Source organism: Sminthopsis crassicaudata, chromosome 1 (assembly GCF_048593235.1).
Source record: "Sminthopsis crassicaudata isolate SCR6 chromosome 1, ASM4859323v1, whole genome shotgun sequence".
Lineage (NCBI taxonomy): Eukaryota > Metazoa > Chordata > Mammalia > Dasyuromorphia > Dasyuridae > Sminthopsis > Sminthopsis crassicaudata.
In genome coordinates this window covers 85,529,194-85,548,987 of record NC_133617.1, presented here as the reverse complement: position 1 = coordinate 85,548,987, position 19,794 = coordinate 85,529,194, and the positions used below count along the sequence as shown (strand labels likewise).

The window sequence follows — 19,794 nt, the reverse complement described above, 5'->3', positions numbered from 1 at the left end:
GATATGGAGGGCTTAGAAATTCACTGAATACAATGGGAAAGGGCTAGGAGGAGAAGTTAATAAGTGACAGTGTAGTTCTGAAAATGACTCCATGACTGCAAATCTGAGAGACTGAAAGAATACTGAAACCAAGGAATTCGAAAAAGGGGTAGGTTGTAGAGAAAGATAATAGTTTTGTTTGGGATAATTTAAGTTTGAGAAGCTTATAGGATATTAAAAGTTTGAAACCTCCAATAAGAAATTCATGATTCAAGATTAGCATTCAAGATAGATATAGAGATTTGGGAATTATCTGTATAGAGATCATAATAAAATTCATGGGAACCTATTTTATTTTTTTATTATTTTTTTAAAATTTTATAATTATAAAATTTTTTGACAGTATATATGTATGAGTAATTTTTTTATAATATTATCCCTTGTATTCATTTTTCCAAATTTTCCCTTCTCTCCCTCTACTCCCTTCCCTAGATGACAGGCAATCCCATACATTTTACATGTGTTACAATATAATCTAGATACAATATATGTGGGTAAATCCAATTTTCTTGTGGCACTTTAAGTAGAAGGTATAAGTAACTTGGGTAGATAGACAGTAGTGCTAATATTTTACATTCACTTCCCAGTGTTCCTTCTCTGGGTATAGTTGTTTCTGTCCATCATTGATCAACTGGAAGTGAGTTGGATCTTCTTTATGTTGAAGATATCCACTTCCATCAGAATACCTCTTCATACAGCATTGAAGTGTACAGCGATCTTCTGGTTCTATTCATTTCACTCAGCATCAGTTCATGTAAGTCTCTCCAAGCCTCTCTGAAATCATCCTGTTGGTCATTTCTTACAGAACAATAATATTCCATAACATTCATATACCATAATTTACCCAACCATTCTCCAATTGATGGGCATCCTTTCGTTTTCCAGTTTCTAGCCACTACGAAAAGGGCTGCCACAAACATTTTGGCACACACAGGTTTCTTTCCCTTCTTTAGTATTTTCCAATAGCAGCAATGCTGGATCAAAAGGTATGCACAGTTTGATAACTTTTTGGGCATAGCATGGAAACCTATTTTAAAGCATGTCTAGAAATAATCACGGGGATTCTATGACCTAAAAATCTATGGGAAATTTGACTCAGGAAGAATTGGAAGTTCTTAAAAATGAAATTCTAATAAGACAAGCACAAGCAATTCCAAAGAGGAAGAAAAGTAGAAGTTATATATTTATGGCCAACATCAACCAAATAATATTTTTAAAAGACATATGAACAATAAGAACAAATATAGGTAACTGGGGGATACAAATGAATGATAAAATTTTATCAAATATTGAGTATCAGGAAAGCTAAAGTTCAAAATAAACTAGACCTGGCAATGAATAATAAACACATGAAAAAAAGCTGTTTTCTTTTTTATTGGGTATGAGGAAGAGGATCAGAAGTTTCCACTGCTACAATGGGTGGATGCAATAATGATGAATGTAGTTTGGAAAATAAGAAATGAAACTATTAATCTACCTTCTATTTCCTATGGATAGAACAAAAACTATTAAGAGGCATTTGGGAACAAGTAGGTGGCACAGTAGATGGAGCATTAGCCATAGAGTCAGAAAGACCTGAGTTCAAATCTGGCCTGTGATACTTACTATATGTGATAAATAAAGAGATGATAAAAGAGTAAGTGCCCTTAAACAGCTTAGGTCACCAAGCCAAGATGAAATGCCTAAGGAGATGAAAATGATTGATGAATGTGACACTTGTCTATCATCAGTCTTTGAAAAAATAATGGCAAACGTTAGCGGTACAATTGAATTAGAAATGGAGATATGTCCTCATTTTTAAAAAAGAAAAATTATGGATCTGTGAGCTTGACCAATTCCTGGAATTCATTAAAATTCAACTAGGTAGGTTGCAGTATGAGAAAAACAAGGTCACAAAAAGGACTTAAGGATTGAGATTTGTATCTTGGCAATATCAATATTAGTCAACAATGAGATATGATAGTTGTGTGTGTTTTTTTTAAAGCTAAGATAAACTTAAACCTTAAAAAATTAGTGTCCAGAATAGGAGAGATAATAGTCCCAACTCAACTATTTCCCTAGTAACATCATACCTTAGAAATCATGGCACCAAATTTTAAGGAGGACACAATAAACCACAGCAAACTAGGAGAATATGATCAATACGTTGAGGAACTAGAAAAGACATCACAAGGGAAATCAGTGGAAGGAACTAGAAATATTTAATCTGGAGAAGAGAAGACCTAGAAGAGTCTGTCTTCAAATTTAAGACAATTATAAGAAAGATGAATTCACAGATCCAAAAAGTATAACTAGAAGCAATGGACAGAAGCTGGAGAAAGATAAATTTCATCTTGATACAATCCAAAACTCAAATAACTTGCTTCAAGACAAAAAAATTACTCCTTACAAGAGATCCTATGAGGCTTCTTAAACTTTTTCTACTTGCAACTCTTTTTTGCCCATGAAATTTTTATGTGTATATAGATATATAAAACAGGTATGTAAATCAAACATCTATTGATAATAAATCATAATTTCACAATGCCCCCCACTTTCAGTTACAAGACCTCATATAGGAACAAGAACAATTTAAGAAAATGAGTGCTATATCAGTATTGATAAGAGAAGCTGTAGAGGAAATTCTTAATTATCATTTTGATTATTGATTAGCCTATTTTATGGCCCTTTCAACTCTGCGAATCTGTTTTAAAATTGGGAAAAGAGAAAGGAGAAAACGAGATTGGGGGGGGGGGAAGTTATGAAGGAGAATGAAAAGATTGTAATAAACAAATATTTATTAAGTTCCCACCATACGCCAAGAACTGTGCTGAGCACTGGAGATACAAAGAAAGGCCAAAAAAAAAAAAAAAAAAAAAAAAAAAAAAAAAAAAATTAGGGGAAGGAGGTAAAGGGAGAAGGATATACGCCATCTGGTCTCATCTGATGAGACTTAAAATTAAAAAAAGAGAGAGAAGAGAAATTTTTCTTTATGCATTTCATAAGTAAGAATTCCAAATTCTGCTAAATCCCTTTTAAGTCAGGTCCCATTCTTCCCCAAGATTACAATTCTAGAGCACAGTTCACACTTCATTATGATTGTTATTGAACATGTATCTCCCTTGTACCATTTCTAATAGCTTTAACCAAAGCCTTGTCCTACTTAACAATCCTAAAATAATCCTCCACTCTGTCATTGTTCAAAAGAAGTATTAATGAATGAGATTATACTTAGCCTCTGTGTCATGGGCAAACAAATCATTTAAAGACTAAAGTTTTTTAAAGCAAGAATTTATTTTTTTAAATGTAAATTTAAATTCTTTTCTCTGCTTACCTGGGTAACGAAGTGCTTATCTGCAATCTTGGCAAAGCAGGTATAACTTCTACTGTGGAGCCATTGGTCTTTATTCCTGGTAGGCTGTCCAACAAACAATCACTAAACACCCCAAAAACAGTAGTATGATAACCTGAAAAAAAAATTTAAATCTCAGTGAATCTTGAAAGGTTTTATTCTTAATTCCTTCTAATCAACAAGAATATTCATTGCATGGCTATTCAGTATTCCACATTACTATTTGTCCATATAAAAAATGTAGAATAGGGCAACTAGGTGGCGCAGTGGATAGAGCACCAGCCCTGAAGTCAGGAGGACCCGAGTTCAAATCTGACCCCATACACTTAACACTTCCTAGCTGTGTGATCCTGGGCAAGTCACTTAACGCCAAATGCCTCAGGGAAAAAAAAAATTAGAATGAAGCAATACTTCTCTGCAAGGCATAAGAAGGTTTAATAAATATTGTAAAAATGCTTTGGAATGCTTTTAGACACAGGAAAACCCAGACGTTTGTAATCTGAAAGAAAGAATATAATCTAAAAATTTATGATTTCATCAATCCAACTATGCTTTGAGGAAAAGTTTACAAATGGTTTTGGCAGAAAAAAACAACAACAACAACAACAACAACTAAGAATATTATGGCTAATGTTTTGGAAATAAGCTTTTACAAACTAAGACTTTAGATAGTATCACAAAGGCCAAAACTCAGTCAATACCTTAAAACTTGCTTGCTTGACAGAATTTTTGGAAACTAATGCTCCATGGGCATGAGCATCTTTCAGATGCTAAAGTCACATTGCCAACAATAATATAAAGCATAAAAAATATGATTTTTTAATGGAAGAAGAATATGTTCAAAAACTTAATTTCAAAACTGAATAATTTTCAAAGTGATTTAAAATGAGATTATTAGCAAACATGCAAAATTACAGAATAACAAAATAACTGAGAGAGAAGAAACTTCAGAAGTTACCTAGCACAGGGTTTATCTGACTAAAAATTTCCATACTTAATAAAAGATTAAAGTAGACTATAAACATAGATATAATTATCACAAACAATATACATCCATAATCAAATATCAACCTTTGGTTAAATAACAATGACTATTTTTCACTAGTTTTAAGTCAACTCTAAGCTGAAAATAAAAAGACTTCTATCTAATTATAAAAAAAATTCTTTTATAGATATATAAAGTCTTGGTTTCTGCCTCTTTAAAGACCTCAATTTCAAACACTTCCAATTTCCTGTTCTTTCATATTTCTTCCTGTTGAATTTAACTGACAAACATTCCTTTCAATCATTTCTCTTAACTTTCAGTTACCCAGTCTGGTATATTACCATGTGTAACTTTAACTACTTCAATCTGTTCTTCTAACATTGTGATCTTTGGCAGGTCCTCCAGGACACTCAATTTGCTTATCTATAAAATAAGGAAGTTGGACTATTTGCTGTCTAAGATCTTTTCTAGTTCTAACTGTTCTATATTCTGTGTTCTAATGTTCTTTATTGAAAAGTCTCTTCCTGCTATAATATGCTATTCCTTTCTACCATCACACACTGTATATCTGAAGGCCCCTTCTCACTGTAGCATTCTACAGTATAAATTCACAAAATCCTCAGACATTAGTGATAGAATGGACCAAAAAGATCATCTAATCCTACCCTCAACTTTAGAAATAAAGAAAATGAGGCAAAGATTGTTATGTGATTTGCCTAAGGTCATGAGAAAGCTGATTTCTTGAAGACTCATACTTAAACACTAATCAGTATTAATCAGTCCATTATGATATTGTAATGGGCAATCATTTATAATAATTATTCATTAGCAAAACATGTCTAGTCACTTATCTAATAAAAGTATAAATAATTCATATTTTGTATAAGTCACAAAAGAATGTAGATTCTGATAGGGAGGCTTTTTGCAGACTTGACTCATATAACAGAAATTACTTGTGTACTAGCCACAAGGACTGCTTGTATAACTACAGGATCATGAGAACGCTGGCATGAAATATCTCTACCCTGTTTCGCCCACATTTCATGCTGGCAAGACAGAAAGCCCCTAAATTTCCCCAAAAGATTTTTGGGGTTGTGCTGTCTCCCTTTAACTAACCCAAAGAGTAGCTAATCCATCTTTGACCACCTAGTCAGGGAAGATATTTCTAAAAACCTTGTGACCCTGCCGGTATTCATATTTTAGCCTATGCTTGTGGTATTCAATGAAATCACTGTTTTATTTTTAGCATAATTGTTGCCCAATAAAAGTAGTGCCCTGAGGGTAGGTGGCACCTCAGATATAGAGAGAAAGGTCTAGAGTCTCCTTAGTTGAAGGGAGCCAGTCTCCTCTAATAAAATGTTTTTGGCTTCAAACTCTACCTCAGTTTCTCATTATCTAGGATGTCTTTTTTCCACAGTCACATAGGTAATGAAAACAACTACATCTGAAGCTACTATATTTAAAATTGAGTCTTTGCTCTCAAGGAGCTCACATTATAATGGAGGGGACAATTTTCAAATAACTATGTGGATACTCTATGTAAATGCAAGGTAATATCAGAAAAAAAAAGGGTACTCAAGGAAGGGAGAAGAACAATAACTGTGACAAAGATTTGATATGAGTCTTAAAGGAAGCTAGGACTAGAGACAGGATTCAGGAGACAAGACTTTTGTGTGTTACAAAAAGCAAGAACAGTGTAAACAAGTTATAGAATATACGGATATGAGAGAAATGATTATTAATAACTAATGATTTGGGAAAATTCAGGTCCCCCTTTTCCTCTATCTTCATTTCAAGACTTTTATCCATAACTCTGAGGTATTACTATACGCTTCTCAGATTAAAATGACAGGAAAACGGATGTGGGAAAACTGGGACACTAATCCATTGTTGGTGGAGTTGTGAATTGATTGAAACATTCTGGAGAGCAATTTGGAACTATGCCCAAAGTTCTATCAAGCTGCGTATATCCTTTGCTCTAGCACTATCAATACTGGGTTTATATACCAAAAAGATCATAAAAAAGGGAAAAGGACTCACATGTGCAAAAATGTTTGTGGCAGCCCTTTTTATACAGGCAAGAAACTGGAAACTGAGTAGATGCCCATCAGTTGGAGAATGGTTTAATAAGTTATAGTATACGAATGTTATAGAATATTATTGTTCTGTAAGAAATGACCAGCAGGATGATTTCAGAAAGGCCTGGAGCGACTTACATGAACTGATATTAAGTGAAATGAGCAGAACCAGGAGATCATTGTACACAACAAGATTATGTGATGATCACCTATGATGTATTTAGCTCTTTTCAACAGCGTAATGATTCAGGCCAATTCCAATAGACTTGTATTGGAGAGAGCCATCTGCACCAGAGAGAATGACTGTGGAGAATGAGTATGGATCACAGCACAGTATTTTCACCTTTTTTGCTGTTGTTTGCTTACTTTTTGGGTTTTTTTTTCTTTTTCTTTTCCTTTTTGATCTAATTTTTCTTGTGTAGCATGATAATTGTGGAGGTATGTATAGAAGAATTCTAATGTTTAATATATTAGATTACTTATTGTCTAGGGGAGGGGATGGAGAAAAATTTAGAACATAAGGTTTGTTGAATGTTCCAAACTATATTTGCATGTGTTTTGAAAATAAAAAGCTATTATTTTTTTTTTAAAAATGGGGACTCTGAAGGTTGAGTTAACCTCATCCTCTATCTGAACCCATCCAACTTACAAGGAATCTCCAGTCTATGCTGAATGCCATTCAATCAAGTTTTGGGGGGAACAGAAACTTTTGTCAAAAGTACCAAAGACTGAGCATAGTCTGGGTATAGAAATATGGATGTAGAGATAGTTCAAGAGTGACATGACCTCACTCTCAGTCCCTCATTAAAGTAAGCTCATCAGCCTTAGTAAAATCTACCCTTCATTGATTGTTAGCCACTCAGAATTATCATTTTGTCCAAAAGAACAAAAACATGCCTATTGCCATGATTGCTTTTAGTCTATGAGAGATGGCCAAATGACTATTCCTTATTAAAATGATGACATTATTAATAGAAAGACTTAGTCTATTAAACTTTTTAAGCACCACAGGTGGGAGAAAAAGGATTTAATAAGAGTGGCACCAATTAGAAGGCTATTGCAAAGGTACAAAAAAATAAGTAATAAGGACCTGTAGTAGGGTGATATCTATGGTAATAGAAAGGAAATGTATATGAAAGATGTTATGAAAGTAGAAAAAATATAGCAGCAAGTGGGATATTTAGGATGATTACAAGTGAAAAGTCAAGAATGACATTGGGGTTACTGTAGGATTGGGTGAATGTGAGAATGTTGGTACCCTAAACAGAAACAGGGAAGGAGAAAAAGGAGCAAAAATTTAGAGAGAAATATGAGCTCTGTTTTAGAGACATTGAGTTGGAAATACCTGTGGGATTTTCAGTTTCAAATAGCCAAAAGAAATTTGGAAATGTCATACTAAAACTTAGAATAGAGACAGGGTCTAAATATAGAGTTCTTGGAATTATCTGCTCAGAAATGATAGCTGAGATCACATAATGAGATTATATTGAGTGAGAAAAAAGTGCAGCATAGAATCATGTAGAATGCAAGGATTAGTGGATATGACCTGCATAAAGATCTAACAAAGGAGGTTGAGAAGGAACAGTCAGACACACAGTTGAAGAACCAAGACAGTATTTTCATGAAAATCAAGAGAAGAAAGAACATTTGGGAGATATTGATTAACAATGTCAAAACCTGTCAAGATATCAAAAAGGATAAGGATGAGAAAAGGTCATCATATTTAACAACTGAGAAATCATTGGTAACTTTGTAAAGAGAAGTTTCACTTAAATGAGCACATCTAAAACCAGATTTCATAAGGTTTAGCAAACTATATGATAAGAAATCAAGACACTTAGTAAATAACTTTGCCAAGGAGTTTATGTAGGAAGAGGAGGAAAGATACCGGACAATAATTAACAGAGATGGTTAGATCAAACTGTGGCTTTTTTAAGGATGAAAGAGTCATGGATGTATTTATAGGCAGAACAGGACAATAAAATAGGAAGAAATTAAAAATTTAAACATTTATCAAGAACCTACCATGTGCCAAGTACTGTACTAAACACTGAGGATAGGGGAGGAGGGAAGGGCAGGAGGGAGGGAAGGAGAAGGGAGAGGAAAGGAGGGGGGGGGAGACGGAGACGGGGAGAGAAAGAGGGAGAGAAAGAGAGAGAAAGAGAGAGAGAGAGAGAGAGAGAGAGAGAGACAGAGAGAGAGAGAGAGAGACAGAGACAGAGACAGAGACAGAGACAGAGACAGAGAGAAAGTGTTAGTTTCTACTGGACCTGTAAAATCATGGTTGACCATTTCAGTGATCACAATTATTAATTCTTTCAAAATTGTTCACTTTTATAACAATTATTATTTCTTCCAAAGAGATCATAAAGAAGGGAAAGGGACCTTTATGTGCCAAAATGCAGCCCTTTTTGTATTGTATTTTTGTATTGGCAAGGAACTGGAAACTGAGTGAATGCCCATCAGTTGGAGAATGGTGGAATAAGTTATGGTATATGAACGTTATAGAATATTATTGTTCTATAAGAAATGATCAGCAAGCTGGAAAGAGTTCCATGCACTGATGCTAAGTGAAATGAGTAGAACCAAGAGAACATTGTACATAGTAACAAAAATATTATGTGATGATCAATTGTGATGGACTTGACTCTTTTCAGCAATGTGGTGATTCAGGCCAATTCTAACAGACTTGTGATGGAGAGAGCTCTCTACATTCAGAAAAAGGACTATGAAGACTGAATGTAGATCACTATATAGTATTTTCATCTTTTTTGTTGTTGTTTGCTTGTTTTTTTTTTCTTTCACATATTTTTCCCTTTTTGACCCTATTTTTCTTGTGCACTATGATAAATGTAGAAATATGTTAAGAAGAACTGCACATGTTTAACTGATACTGGAATACTTGTCTAAGGGAAGGGGGGGAAGGAAGAAGAAAAGTTTGGAACACAAGGTTTTCCATAGGTGAATGTTGAAAACTATCTCTGAATGCATTTTGAAAATAAAAAGCTATTGTTAACAAACAAATTATTATCCTGGTTCTACTCACTTCATTCTCTATCTTTTAATACAAAAATCCTAAATTTTTCTTCATTTCTTAAAGCATAATAATATTCCTTTACAATAGTAGAATATAATTTCTTCTGTCATTTTTCAATTAATGGGTTACTAGTCCTTTTTCACAGCAACAACAACAAAAAAGTTGCAAAAAATATTTCTGTATATATATATGTATATTCTCTTTTTGGGGGTTAAGCCTTTTAGTAACTGTCAGTAAGTCAAAAGGGAAACAGTTGACTAATATGGGGAACATAATTCTAAATTGCTTTCTAGAATATCTAAAGTAACCAGGGGTTCTCAAACTACGGCCTGTGGCCCACATGGGCCCCGCTGAGGACAGTTATGCAGCCTGCTGGGTTATGGAAAATGGGCTGAGGGGCAGAGACAGAGTGTGAGCTTTTGTTTTTATTATACTCCCGCCCTCCCACACTCTGAGGGACAGTGACCTGGCCCCTATTTTAAAAGTTTGAGGACCATGGACTCTAGACTAATTCAGTAATCCATTAATAATGTCTCAATGTGTCTGTTTTTTCATAGCCTCTTCAACGTTTGTCATTGATCTGGAATATATAAATGGCTTCAGTTTCTTCTCTTGAAAACTGCCAGTTCATATACTTATATCATTCATCAATGAAGAATGGACCTTATTCTTATAAAGTTAAATCAATTTCTTGTATATCTTAGAAATACCTCCTCTTGAGGAAGGAATTTATGACCAGAGGAGAACTAGAGATCATTATTGATCACAAAATAGAAGATTTTGATTACATCAAACTAAAAAGTTTCTGTACAAATAATACTAATGCAAACAAGATTAGAAGGGAAGTAACAAGTTGGGAAAATATTTTTAAAAACAAAGGTTCTGACAAAGGTCTCATTTCCAAAATATATAGAGAACTGACCATAATTTATAAGAAACCGAACCATTCTCCAATTGATAAATGGTCAAAGGATATGAACAGACAATTCTCAGAGGAAGAAATTGAAACTATATCCACTCACATGAAAGAGTGTTCCAAATCACTACTGATCAGAGAAATGCAAATTAAGACCACTCTGAGATACCACTACACACCTGTCAGATTGGCTAAGATGACAGGAACAAATAATGACAAATGTTGGAGGGGATGTGGGGAAATTGGGACACTAATGCATTGCTGGTGGAGTTGCGAAAGAATCCAGCCATTCTGGAGAGCAATCTGGAATTATGCCCAAAAAGTTATCAAACTGTGCATACCCTTTGACCCACCAGCGCTACTACTGGGATTATATCCCAAAGAAATACTAAAGAGAGGAAAGAGTCATATATGTGCCAAAATGTTTGTGGCAGCTCTTTTTGTTGTAGCTAGAAACTGGAAGATGAATGGATGTCCATCAGTTGGAGAATGGTTGGGTAAATTGTGGTATATGAAGGTTATGGAATATTATTGCTCGGTAAGAAATGACCAGCAGGAGGAATACAGAGAGGCCTGGAGAGACTTAAATCAACTGATGCTGAGTGAAATGAGCAGAACCAGAAGATCACTGTACACTTCAACAACAATACTGTATGAAGATATATTCTGATGGAAGTGGAAATCTTCAACATAAAGAAGATCCAACTCACTTCCAGTTGATCAATGATGGACAGAGGTAGCTACACCCAGAGAAGAAACACTGGGAAGTGAATGTAAATTGTTAGCACTAATATCTGTCTGCCCAGGTTGCATGTACCTTCGGATTCTGATGTTTATTGTGCAACAAGAAAATGATATTCACACACATGTATTGTACCTAGACTATATTGTAACACATGTAAAATGTATGGGATTGCCTGTCGTCGGGGGGAGGGAGGGGGGGTAATTTGGAAAAATGAATACAAAAATAAAATAAAAAAAGAAAAAAAAAAAAAAAAAAAAGAAATACCTCCTCTTCCCCTTTCTCTGCAATGCTTCTTCATATTCCATATGCTTTTCAGCTCCTTTCCCTGTGTGCTTTCCCCATTAAAGTATAAGCTCCCTGAGGGCAAAGATTATCTCTCTTTACACTTGTATTTGTATTCTCAGTGTTTAGCACAGTACCTACAAACTTAGAAAGTGATTAATAAATGTTTGTAAACTTGGCTTTAAAATGAGACTTTTTTTCAGGGAAACTTTTTGACAGATTTTTTTTTTCCTGTTTAGAGAGGAAATACCTGTTTAGGTACCAGTTTTGACAGAAAGAATTTTAGCTATAATCTGTTTATGCAGAAACTTTTAAATTTTATGTCATCATAATTGTCTAGTTTATCTTCTAATATCATCTCCATCCCTTAGTCATAATCTTGCCCCATCCTGAAATCTGGAAAGTAATTTTTCCTTATTCTTCTAAATTAAAAGTCAGCAAACTGCTGTCCACACCTGTAGCTAATAATAAAAATTTGGCAGTTTGGTATGGCACTGATAAGTAAATTAATTAGAGTAATATTGCCATTTGATTATAATGATTTGGCCTACCTATGAGCAATTAATGTTTCCCTAATTATTTTTGTCTATTTATTTCAATAAATAGTGTTTGTAATTGTTTTCATATAAATTCCTTTAAGCTATCAGAGTAAGTAGAACATCAAGCATTTACTAGTCCTGTTGTTATATTAAATGTAATTTCTCCTTCCATCTCTTCCTGATGGGTTTTATTGACATCATACAAAAATTATGTTGATTTGTGGGAATTTATTTTATATTCTGCAACTTTATTGAAGTTATTGTTTCAATTAATAATTATTATCTGGCAAAAAAAAAAAAAGTGGCAATTGTTTCTTTTTCTCCTAAGCTTATTCCCTCAGTTTCTTTTTCTTGTCTTATAACAATAGCCAACATTTATAAAACTATGTCAAACAGAAATTATATCAAAGGACATCCTTGCTTACTTCCTGATCTGACTGGAAAGGACTCTACTCTATCTTCATTACTTATGTGCCATGTAAAAAAGTGGTTCCATTTATTCCTATGTTTCAGAGTGCTTTTCAAAGAAATGGGTATAGCATTTTGTCAAAAGCTTTGTCTACAACTTCATGATTTTGTTATCATATTAAAGTGGTAGATGTTTGTAGTTTTTCTAACATTAAACCAATTCTATACTTCTGGAATAAATACATGTAGTAGTATATAATCTTTGTGATATGATACTATACTCTCTTTGATAACATTTTATTTTAATTTTTGCATCAATGTTTGTTAGGAATATTGGCCTACAGCTTTCTTCCTCTGTTCTAAGAGTTTACATGAGGGATACAAATACATGTAAAAATATGTAAAAAACCAATATAGAGTTACTAAATACAAATGTATACAAAGTAATTAAATTGTAGGTGATTTGAGGAGGAAGGCACTAAGCAGTTATATGATTTGCTCAGTGTCAAGTAACCAAATGTGCCAGAGACAGGACCTGAATGCAGATCTTCCTTACTCTAAGGTCAGTTTTTCTAATTATTTTATCATAATACTTCTGATTTCTGGTAAGTATAGGTGTTTAATAACTTACTAGTTAATTTAAGTGAATAACAGGAGAGAGAGAGAGATAAGAGACTAAAAGGTCTAGTTTGGAGAGAAAAATTTTAATAATCAGCTTAGAAATTATAAGTAAGGAGAGAAGATAGGTTCTCCAAAGGAGTGAGCATAAAGAAAAGAAGAGAAATATGAACATGGCTTTGAGATGTCCACAGTAATTGATTAATAAGAAAAGAATTCCCCCCCCCAAAATAAGAAAAAGTAATCTAAGAAGTAGGAGAATGATAAAGAGGGCAAAATTTTACAGAAGCATAAGGAGAGGACAGTTTAAGGGGGAAAATAATGACCCAGGCTGTCAAATACAGCAAACAGGGTCAAAGATATAAGAAGTGAGAAAAATCATTTGATAAATAATGAAAATGATAACCTTCAGTGCATGGCAGTGGGGAAGCCTGAAACCAGACTGAAAAGTTCAGGTGGTAATGACATTCAGAAAGTGTAAATAACACACCTATACTAGTTATTGACTCATTAAAAGTAGAAAGGATGGGGTCAATAATAGGTTTCATCAAAGTAAGGAGACAGACCTATTCACGAATAAAGAAAATAGCTTAGAGAGAAAGATTGATGGTTTTATAAGAGAAAATTTGGAAGGATGTCCCCTAAAGTATTAGACAAGAAGTCAGAAAATCTGAGTTCCTGTCACAAGTTTTGCCTCTAATAAGTTATATTAACTGGCCTTTTAGATATTAGTTTATTGAATGTTAAATAGGCATGGTTTTGGCAATAAAACTCTAAGAAGCTATAAATGAAGTTCAGAGGGAAGGAGTAAATAACACATCTCATAAAAGGTTAAAAGATATGAACAGACAATTTCAGAGGAAGAAATCCAAACTACTAAAGTCATATTTACAAAATACTACAAATCACTAATAATTTGAAAAATGCAAATTAGAACAATCTAACATTCTTGCACCTAAAACATTAAGATGATCCCACCGGGGAAAAAAAAAAAGAAAAAAGAAAATGACAAATATTAGAGAGCCTGAAGAAAAATAAGCACATCAATACATTATGAGTAGAGTAATAAATTACGACAGTCATTATTGCAAGCAATTTGGAATGACATACAAGAAACCACTCCAAACCTTAAAACTCATGAATACCACTGCTAGATCTATCTAAAGAGATCAAAGAAAGAAAAAGATCAATATGTTTTAAAATATGTATGGTAGCACTTTTGGGAGTGGCACAGAAATTAAGATGATATCCATTAATTAGAACAAATGATGAAACTTGAATTAATGGAATTCTACTGTATAAGAAATGGCAAAGGTGATGAAACAGAAAACATGTATGAACTGATGCAGAAGAAAGTAAGCAGTATCAGGATAAGAATTTACACAATAACAACAATGAAAAAAAAAAGATAATCAGCTTTGAAAAACTTATTAACTCTGATCATAATGCAGTGCCTAACCATGATTCCAGAACACCAATAATCAAGCATATACCTTACTTAACTCCTGACTGAGCAGTTAGTCTCAAGATGCAGAAGTCAAACATAATCTTTGTACATGGCCAATATCAATTTTTCCCCTTAACTGTATATTTGTTATAAGGATTATTAATTGAAAAAAAAATAAAATAATTTAAAAAAAAATTTAAAGCCAGGCAAAACTATCAAATAATATTTTCAGCTTGCCTTTTTTTTTTTTATTGGCAAAAAGCCATGACTAAAATATAAGTGGGGAGTAACTAGATCCCAACTGCCTTTCCCCCCAAAAAAAAAACAACATAATTATTCCTTGTGGATATTTTAAATTCTTGCCCCCTCCATCTCTTACATCTCATCTTCTAATAAATCTTATCATTTCTCTCTTTATAATCTCTTTTATAATTTCTCTCCCTTCCTCAATTCCAATCAATTATACAAAGTCTACCAAATTTATCTTTCTTATGAACCAATCTGTTCAAAATCCTGTTGTCACTGTTTGAGCTCACCAGCTTGACATTCAAGACCCTCCACAATATGGGAGCACCTTTAAAGCCTTGTCTTATATAACATCTCCCCCCAACCCCATGAATTCTGTGCTCCAGTCAAATAGAATGACTTATTCTACCTATTTACATGCCTCATATTCTCCTAAAACTACAAAGCAAAGAGTACTTACCATTAATAGAAATCTGCCCTGTACTCCGAGGAACACCAACCAGTGTCACTGGATAAAGTCCAGATTCAGCAGGGAGAGAAAGAGCCGCAGGGAGAGATTCAAATTCTACTCCACTTGTGAGGAGACCCTAAAACAGAAAAAATTATGTAATCAAACGGAGATAATACTTTTATCAGTTATTATTTTGTTGTATATTGAGCCTATGGTAAGAGGATTTATTAAAGCTAAAGATGGGAGAAAAAAATTTAAAAATTTAAAAATATGAAGATGAACAAAAGATGAATAAAAATAATAATCTGAAAGAATGATTTTAATAATTATTCACCATGATTAATGGGTAATGATAAGAGCTAACATTTACATAGCATTTTAGGATTTCTTAATAGTTTTTAAGGTACTTTTTACAGAGGCAAAACTCAGGATTAACACAAAACAATCCCTCCATCCTCTCCCATCTTTTTGCCTTTTGACCACCTAAACATTCTATCATTCTCTCAAGTTAATATCATATATCCTGCCTCCTTTTCACAGCTAAACTCCTAGAAAAGGCTATTTACACTTATTGAATCTGCTTTCTCACTGTCCATTCATTTCTCAAGCCCTTATGATCTGATTCCACCCTCACACTACTCAGCTGACATAGTTCTCTCCATAGTTAACAATGATTACTGCTAAATCCAATGACTTTTTTTTTTCAATTCTTCACCTCTTTGCCTTTGTGTGACATTTGGCACTGAGAACATCTTTCTCCCTTCTAGAAACTCTTTCTGCATCTTTTTCTCAATGACCACTTCATTCCATGTTCTACCTCCTATGCATAGATAAATTCCAAAGCTCAATCCTGGATGTTCTATTCTATTCTCTCTCATTGATCATCAGATCCCATGGGTTCACCTCTCATGTCTATGCAGATAACTCCCAAATCTGCACAAGTATCTCTCAAGTCTCTTCTGAGTTCTAGTCCTCTATCTCTTTGATACCTGGAGATGTATCCCCATGGATATCCCATAGGCATCTCAAATATGTCTCTAAAACAAATGTAATTATCATTCCCCCTTAAATTACTTCTTTATTTCTATTGAGGGTACCATAACACAGATTCACAATCTAATAGTTAACTTCCATTATGGAATTCATTCACATTTAATCATTAATCTAATCAATTGCCAAGTCTTGTCCTATTCTACACATCTCTCATATTTCTCTTTCTACTTAAACAATTTCTTGTAACTTTTTAATCTCAAAGATTAGCCTCTAAATTGCATCCCCTGCACTCAGCCTCTTTTTTGTTCAAACTACCCTCCTCACAGCTGAGGAACTGATATTCTTAAAGCAAAAAATAGCAGCATCTGCCTGAGGTCCCTGCTACTAGGGAAGCTCGGGTTGACATGTCACTTGAGTTAGGGAGTAGAGGGCTGATGAGAACAAAGATGACTAAGGAGAACTGAACTTGCCCAAGTTATAGATGGAACAAATCAAAGTTTTTGTGCAGATCAGAAATGGGTCAGCCTGTGAGCCACCCCTGCATTTCCAGCCTAGAGGAGATAGAGACTCAATCCCCCACTACCAAGAAAAAGGAGCAAGTATGACTGGCACTTTCCAAATGTGAAACTTAAGTAGTTCTGTTACATTTAGGAAAAAATTTAATTTAAATAACCTTACAACCTAGGTTCAATCTGTTTTCCAGGCATACCAAATATTCACCTTTATATACTCTACAATCCAGCAAAATTGTTCCACATAATACTATTCCCTGTAAATTTCATACCATCTCACATCTTTACATAATATTACAGATTGTGCCCCACTCCTAGAATGCTCTCTCTCAGATCTGTCTCTTGGAAAGCATGGTTGTCTTCCAAACTTAGCTCAATCTCTTAAAAAAAAAAAAAAAAAAAAAAAAAGGCCTTTTTTGAGTTTCTCAGCTATTAGTACCTTATCCTGAAAAATTTTTGTGCTGATTTTGTCTCTCTCTTGTCTGAGTACAAGTTGTACCCTATCTCCCACTTATTCATCCAATCAAATATGACCGTAAGGGAAGTGAATGATTTTTTGACAGCACAGTGCCTAGCAATTAATAGGCTCTTAATAAATGTTTCTAAGCTGATTTAAACCCTTCAAAGCCCAACTAAACTTCTTTCTCCTCCATAATGCTTTCTCTAGAGTCATAGCAAGAATGAGTTAGCTGCAAAGATTGATTGATTATAAGGAGTTCTCTCATTACTGATAAACCAGTGAGTTTTCCATTACACAATATTGGTTCTTGATTCCTTAAAGCTAAAAATGACCTTTTTCTCACTAATCACAAAAAACTTTATATTCCTTATATGAGTTCATCACATTCTAATTTATTTAATATTTCCTGTGTCCACATATTATGTCCCCTTTTAAGGACATTAGGCAATGAAGATGGACATCATATCTGCTTTATTTTTGTATATACCAAGTCCCAAATAACTTATTCACAGCAAACATTTTTATGGGTTTTTGTTGAATAAATAATGGGAACAATCTCACCTTAATTTGAGGCAATTTTCTTTTTTACCCAACTAATATCATTAATAAAGAAAAACTGATTGTGCTTCCTATGCTTAATGGGTAAAAATAATAACAAATAGGGAAAGGAAGAAAATTATTCCATATAACTTAAATGTCACATTATTAAATTATTTCCTTTCCCCTCAAAACAAATCTTAGCTCCTTAAGGAGAAAAATTTTTGCATTTTTGTGTTTGTGACCCCACCACTCTTCTAATGAAGATTGGGGAGATACTTTATACATTTTTCCTGTGTAATGGGATGAGATGATATGGCACGGAATGGGGTGGAATGGGATATAATCTATGATTTGTGATATATATGATATGTTTTATGTAATATGATACATAATTTTCCCTCTATTCTCCTACAGGAGGCTAGACCAAAGATCTAGCATTTTCAACATCTCCTTCTCCATTTCTCCCATCTGTCACCCTGACTCTTATGTTGCTAAAGCACTATGTTTCTTCAACAATGTGCTTCAGAGAACACTAAGGAGAAAAGAAAAGAAAAGAAAAGAAAAGAAAAGAAAAGAAAAGAAAAGAAAAGAAAAGAAAAGAAAAGAAAAGAAAAGAAAAGAAAAGAAAAGAGAAGAGAAGAGAAGAGAAGAGAAGAGAAGAGAAGAGAAGAGAAGAGAAGAGAAGAGAAGAGAAGAGAAGAGAAGAGAAGAGAAGAGAAAAGAAGAAAAGAAAAGAAAAGAAAAGAAAAGAAAAGAAAAGAAAAGAAAAGAAAAGAAAAGAAAAGAAAAGAAAAGAAAAGAAAAGAAAAGAAAAGAAAAGAAATGAGAAAAGAGCTGTACTGCCCAACTGGCCAGTTCTAATTGGATTCCTAGTGGAACCAGATCTACTACTACTTATAGTGATTGATATTTGTCCTTCATTCTCAAGGAAGATCATAACATCACGGAAAGTATGCCATGACATGCAAGTGAATTGGATTTAAGTGAGAAAGAACTGTGCAAAGTCACTAGACTCGTTTCTCCTCTGGAGTTATCTGGGTCCAGTGACAAGATTTAGATCAGGATAACTGGAGATGCCCCCAAATGTAGTGGGAGACCTTGGCCTTTTTAAGCTAAATCCCATAAACTTCACTTGTATAGGATAATCATGTAAAATAAGTATAGTCAAGTCATCTTTTTTGGCCATGTTTGAAAATATTTGTTTTACTCTCCATCTGCCTGTGAACTCTGTCAAGTGGGGATGAGGGGGGAGGGGGTAAGGAGAGAGGAAGGCATGCTCTACTACTTAAATAAAAGAGGGACAAATTCTTCCTTTTTACCACTTTCTTCTTATTGTGAAGAGTAGGTAGAAGGAAAGAAAGGAAAAAATAGAAGAGAACAGGATGAAGAGAAAGAAAAACAGAATTAATAAAAATAGATGGCAGAATAGATCACATAACAGAACCCACCAGAGAAGACTGTCTATAAGAAGTACACTTGAAAAACAAAGATGCACATGGAGCTAAAATGAAGGCTAAAGCAAAAATTTTTATGCTTCATCTGAATTCAATAAAGCTAGAATAAAGATAAATTTCATATTTGGTTAAAGATGGAAAATAGAAAAAATTAAGATATAAGCAGGAAAATTATATCATGATAAAAAGCACAAGTAATGAATTGTTATTAGAACTTCATTTCTATGTACTACTAAATACTTAAAAACAATGGTATTTGAAATGGAGAAATAAAAAAATAATCTAATTACAATATTAGAAGAATTTAATGTATCTCCTTCAGGCGTAAAAAAAGAAACAAATCTAAAAAAAAAAAAAAAAAAATAGAAATTAGGACCCTGAATAGTACTTTAGAACATTAGAGATGATAATCTTGGAAACTAGTGAATGAAGGACAGCTAGGTGTCCACAGTGGATAAAGCACCAGCCCTGAAATGAGGAGGATCTGAGTTCAAATCTGGTCTCAGACACTAAATACTTCCTAGCTTCTTAGTGTAATTCTGGGCAAATAAATAAATAAAATTAGTGAATGAGAACAGAAGTAAATTATATACTTCTCAGCTGTTTTATCACACCTTTCCAAAAAACTGACCATATGTTGAGGCATAAAGTCATCATCAAAAAATGTAGAAAATTAGAATTATTAAACATCATTTACTAACCATAATGCAATA

The 19,794-nt window shown here is 33.7% G+C and overlaps 1 protein-coding gene across 2 annotated transcripts in view; it reads right to left on the bottom strand.

Moving 5' to 3' along the window:
* Positions 1-19,794, bottom strand: part of TRAPPC9 (trafficking protein particle complex subunit 9) — a 968,086-nt gene that overhangs the window by 747,989 nt on the left and 200,303 nt on the right. For both annotated transcript variants that reach the window (XM_074264738.1, XM_074264741.1), the window contains 2 exons: positions 15,132-15,258; positions 3,353-3,485 (listed from right to left, as the gene is read on the bottom strand). In XM_074264738.1, the coding sequence (XP_074120839.1) occupies positions 3,353-3,485; positions 15,132-15,258 (260 nt within the window). The remainder of the gene's footprint in view (positions 1-3,352; positions 3,486-15,131; positions 15,259-19,794) is intronic.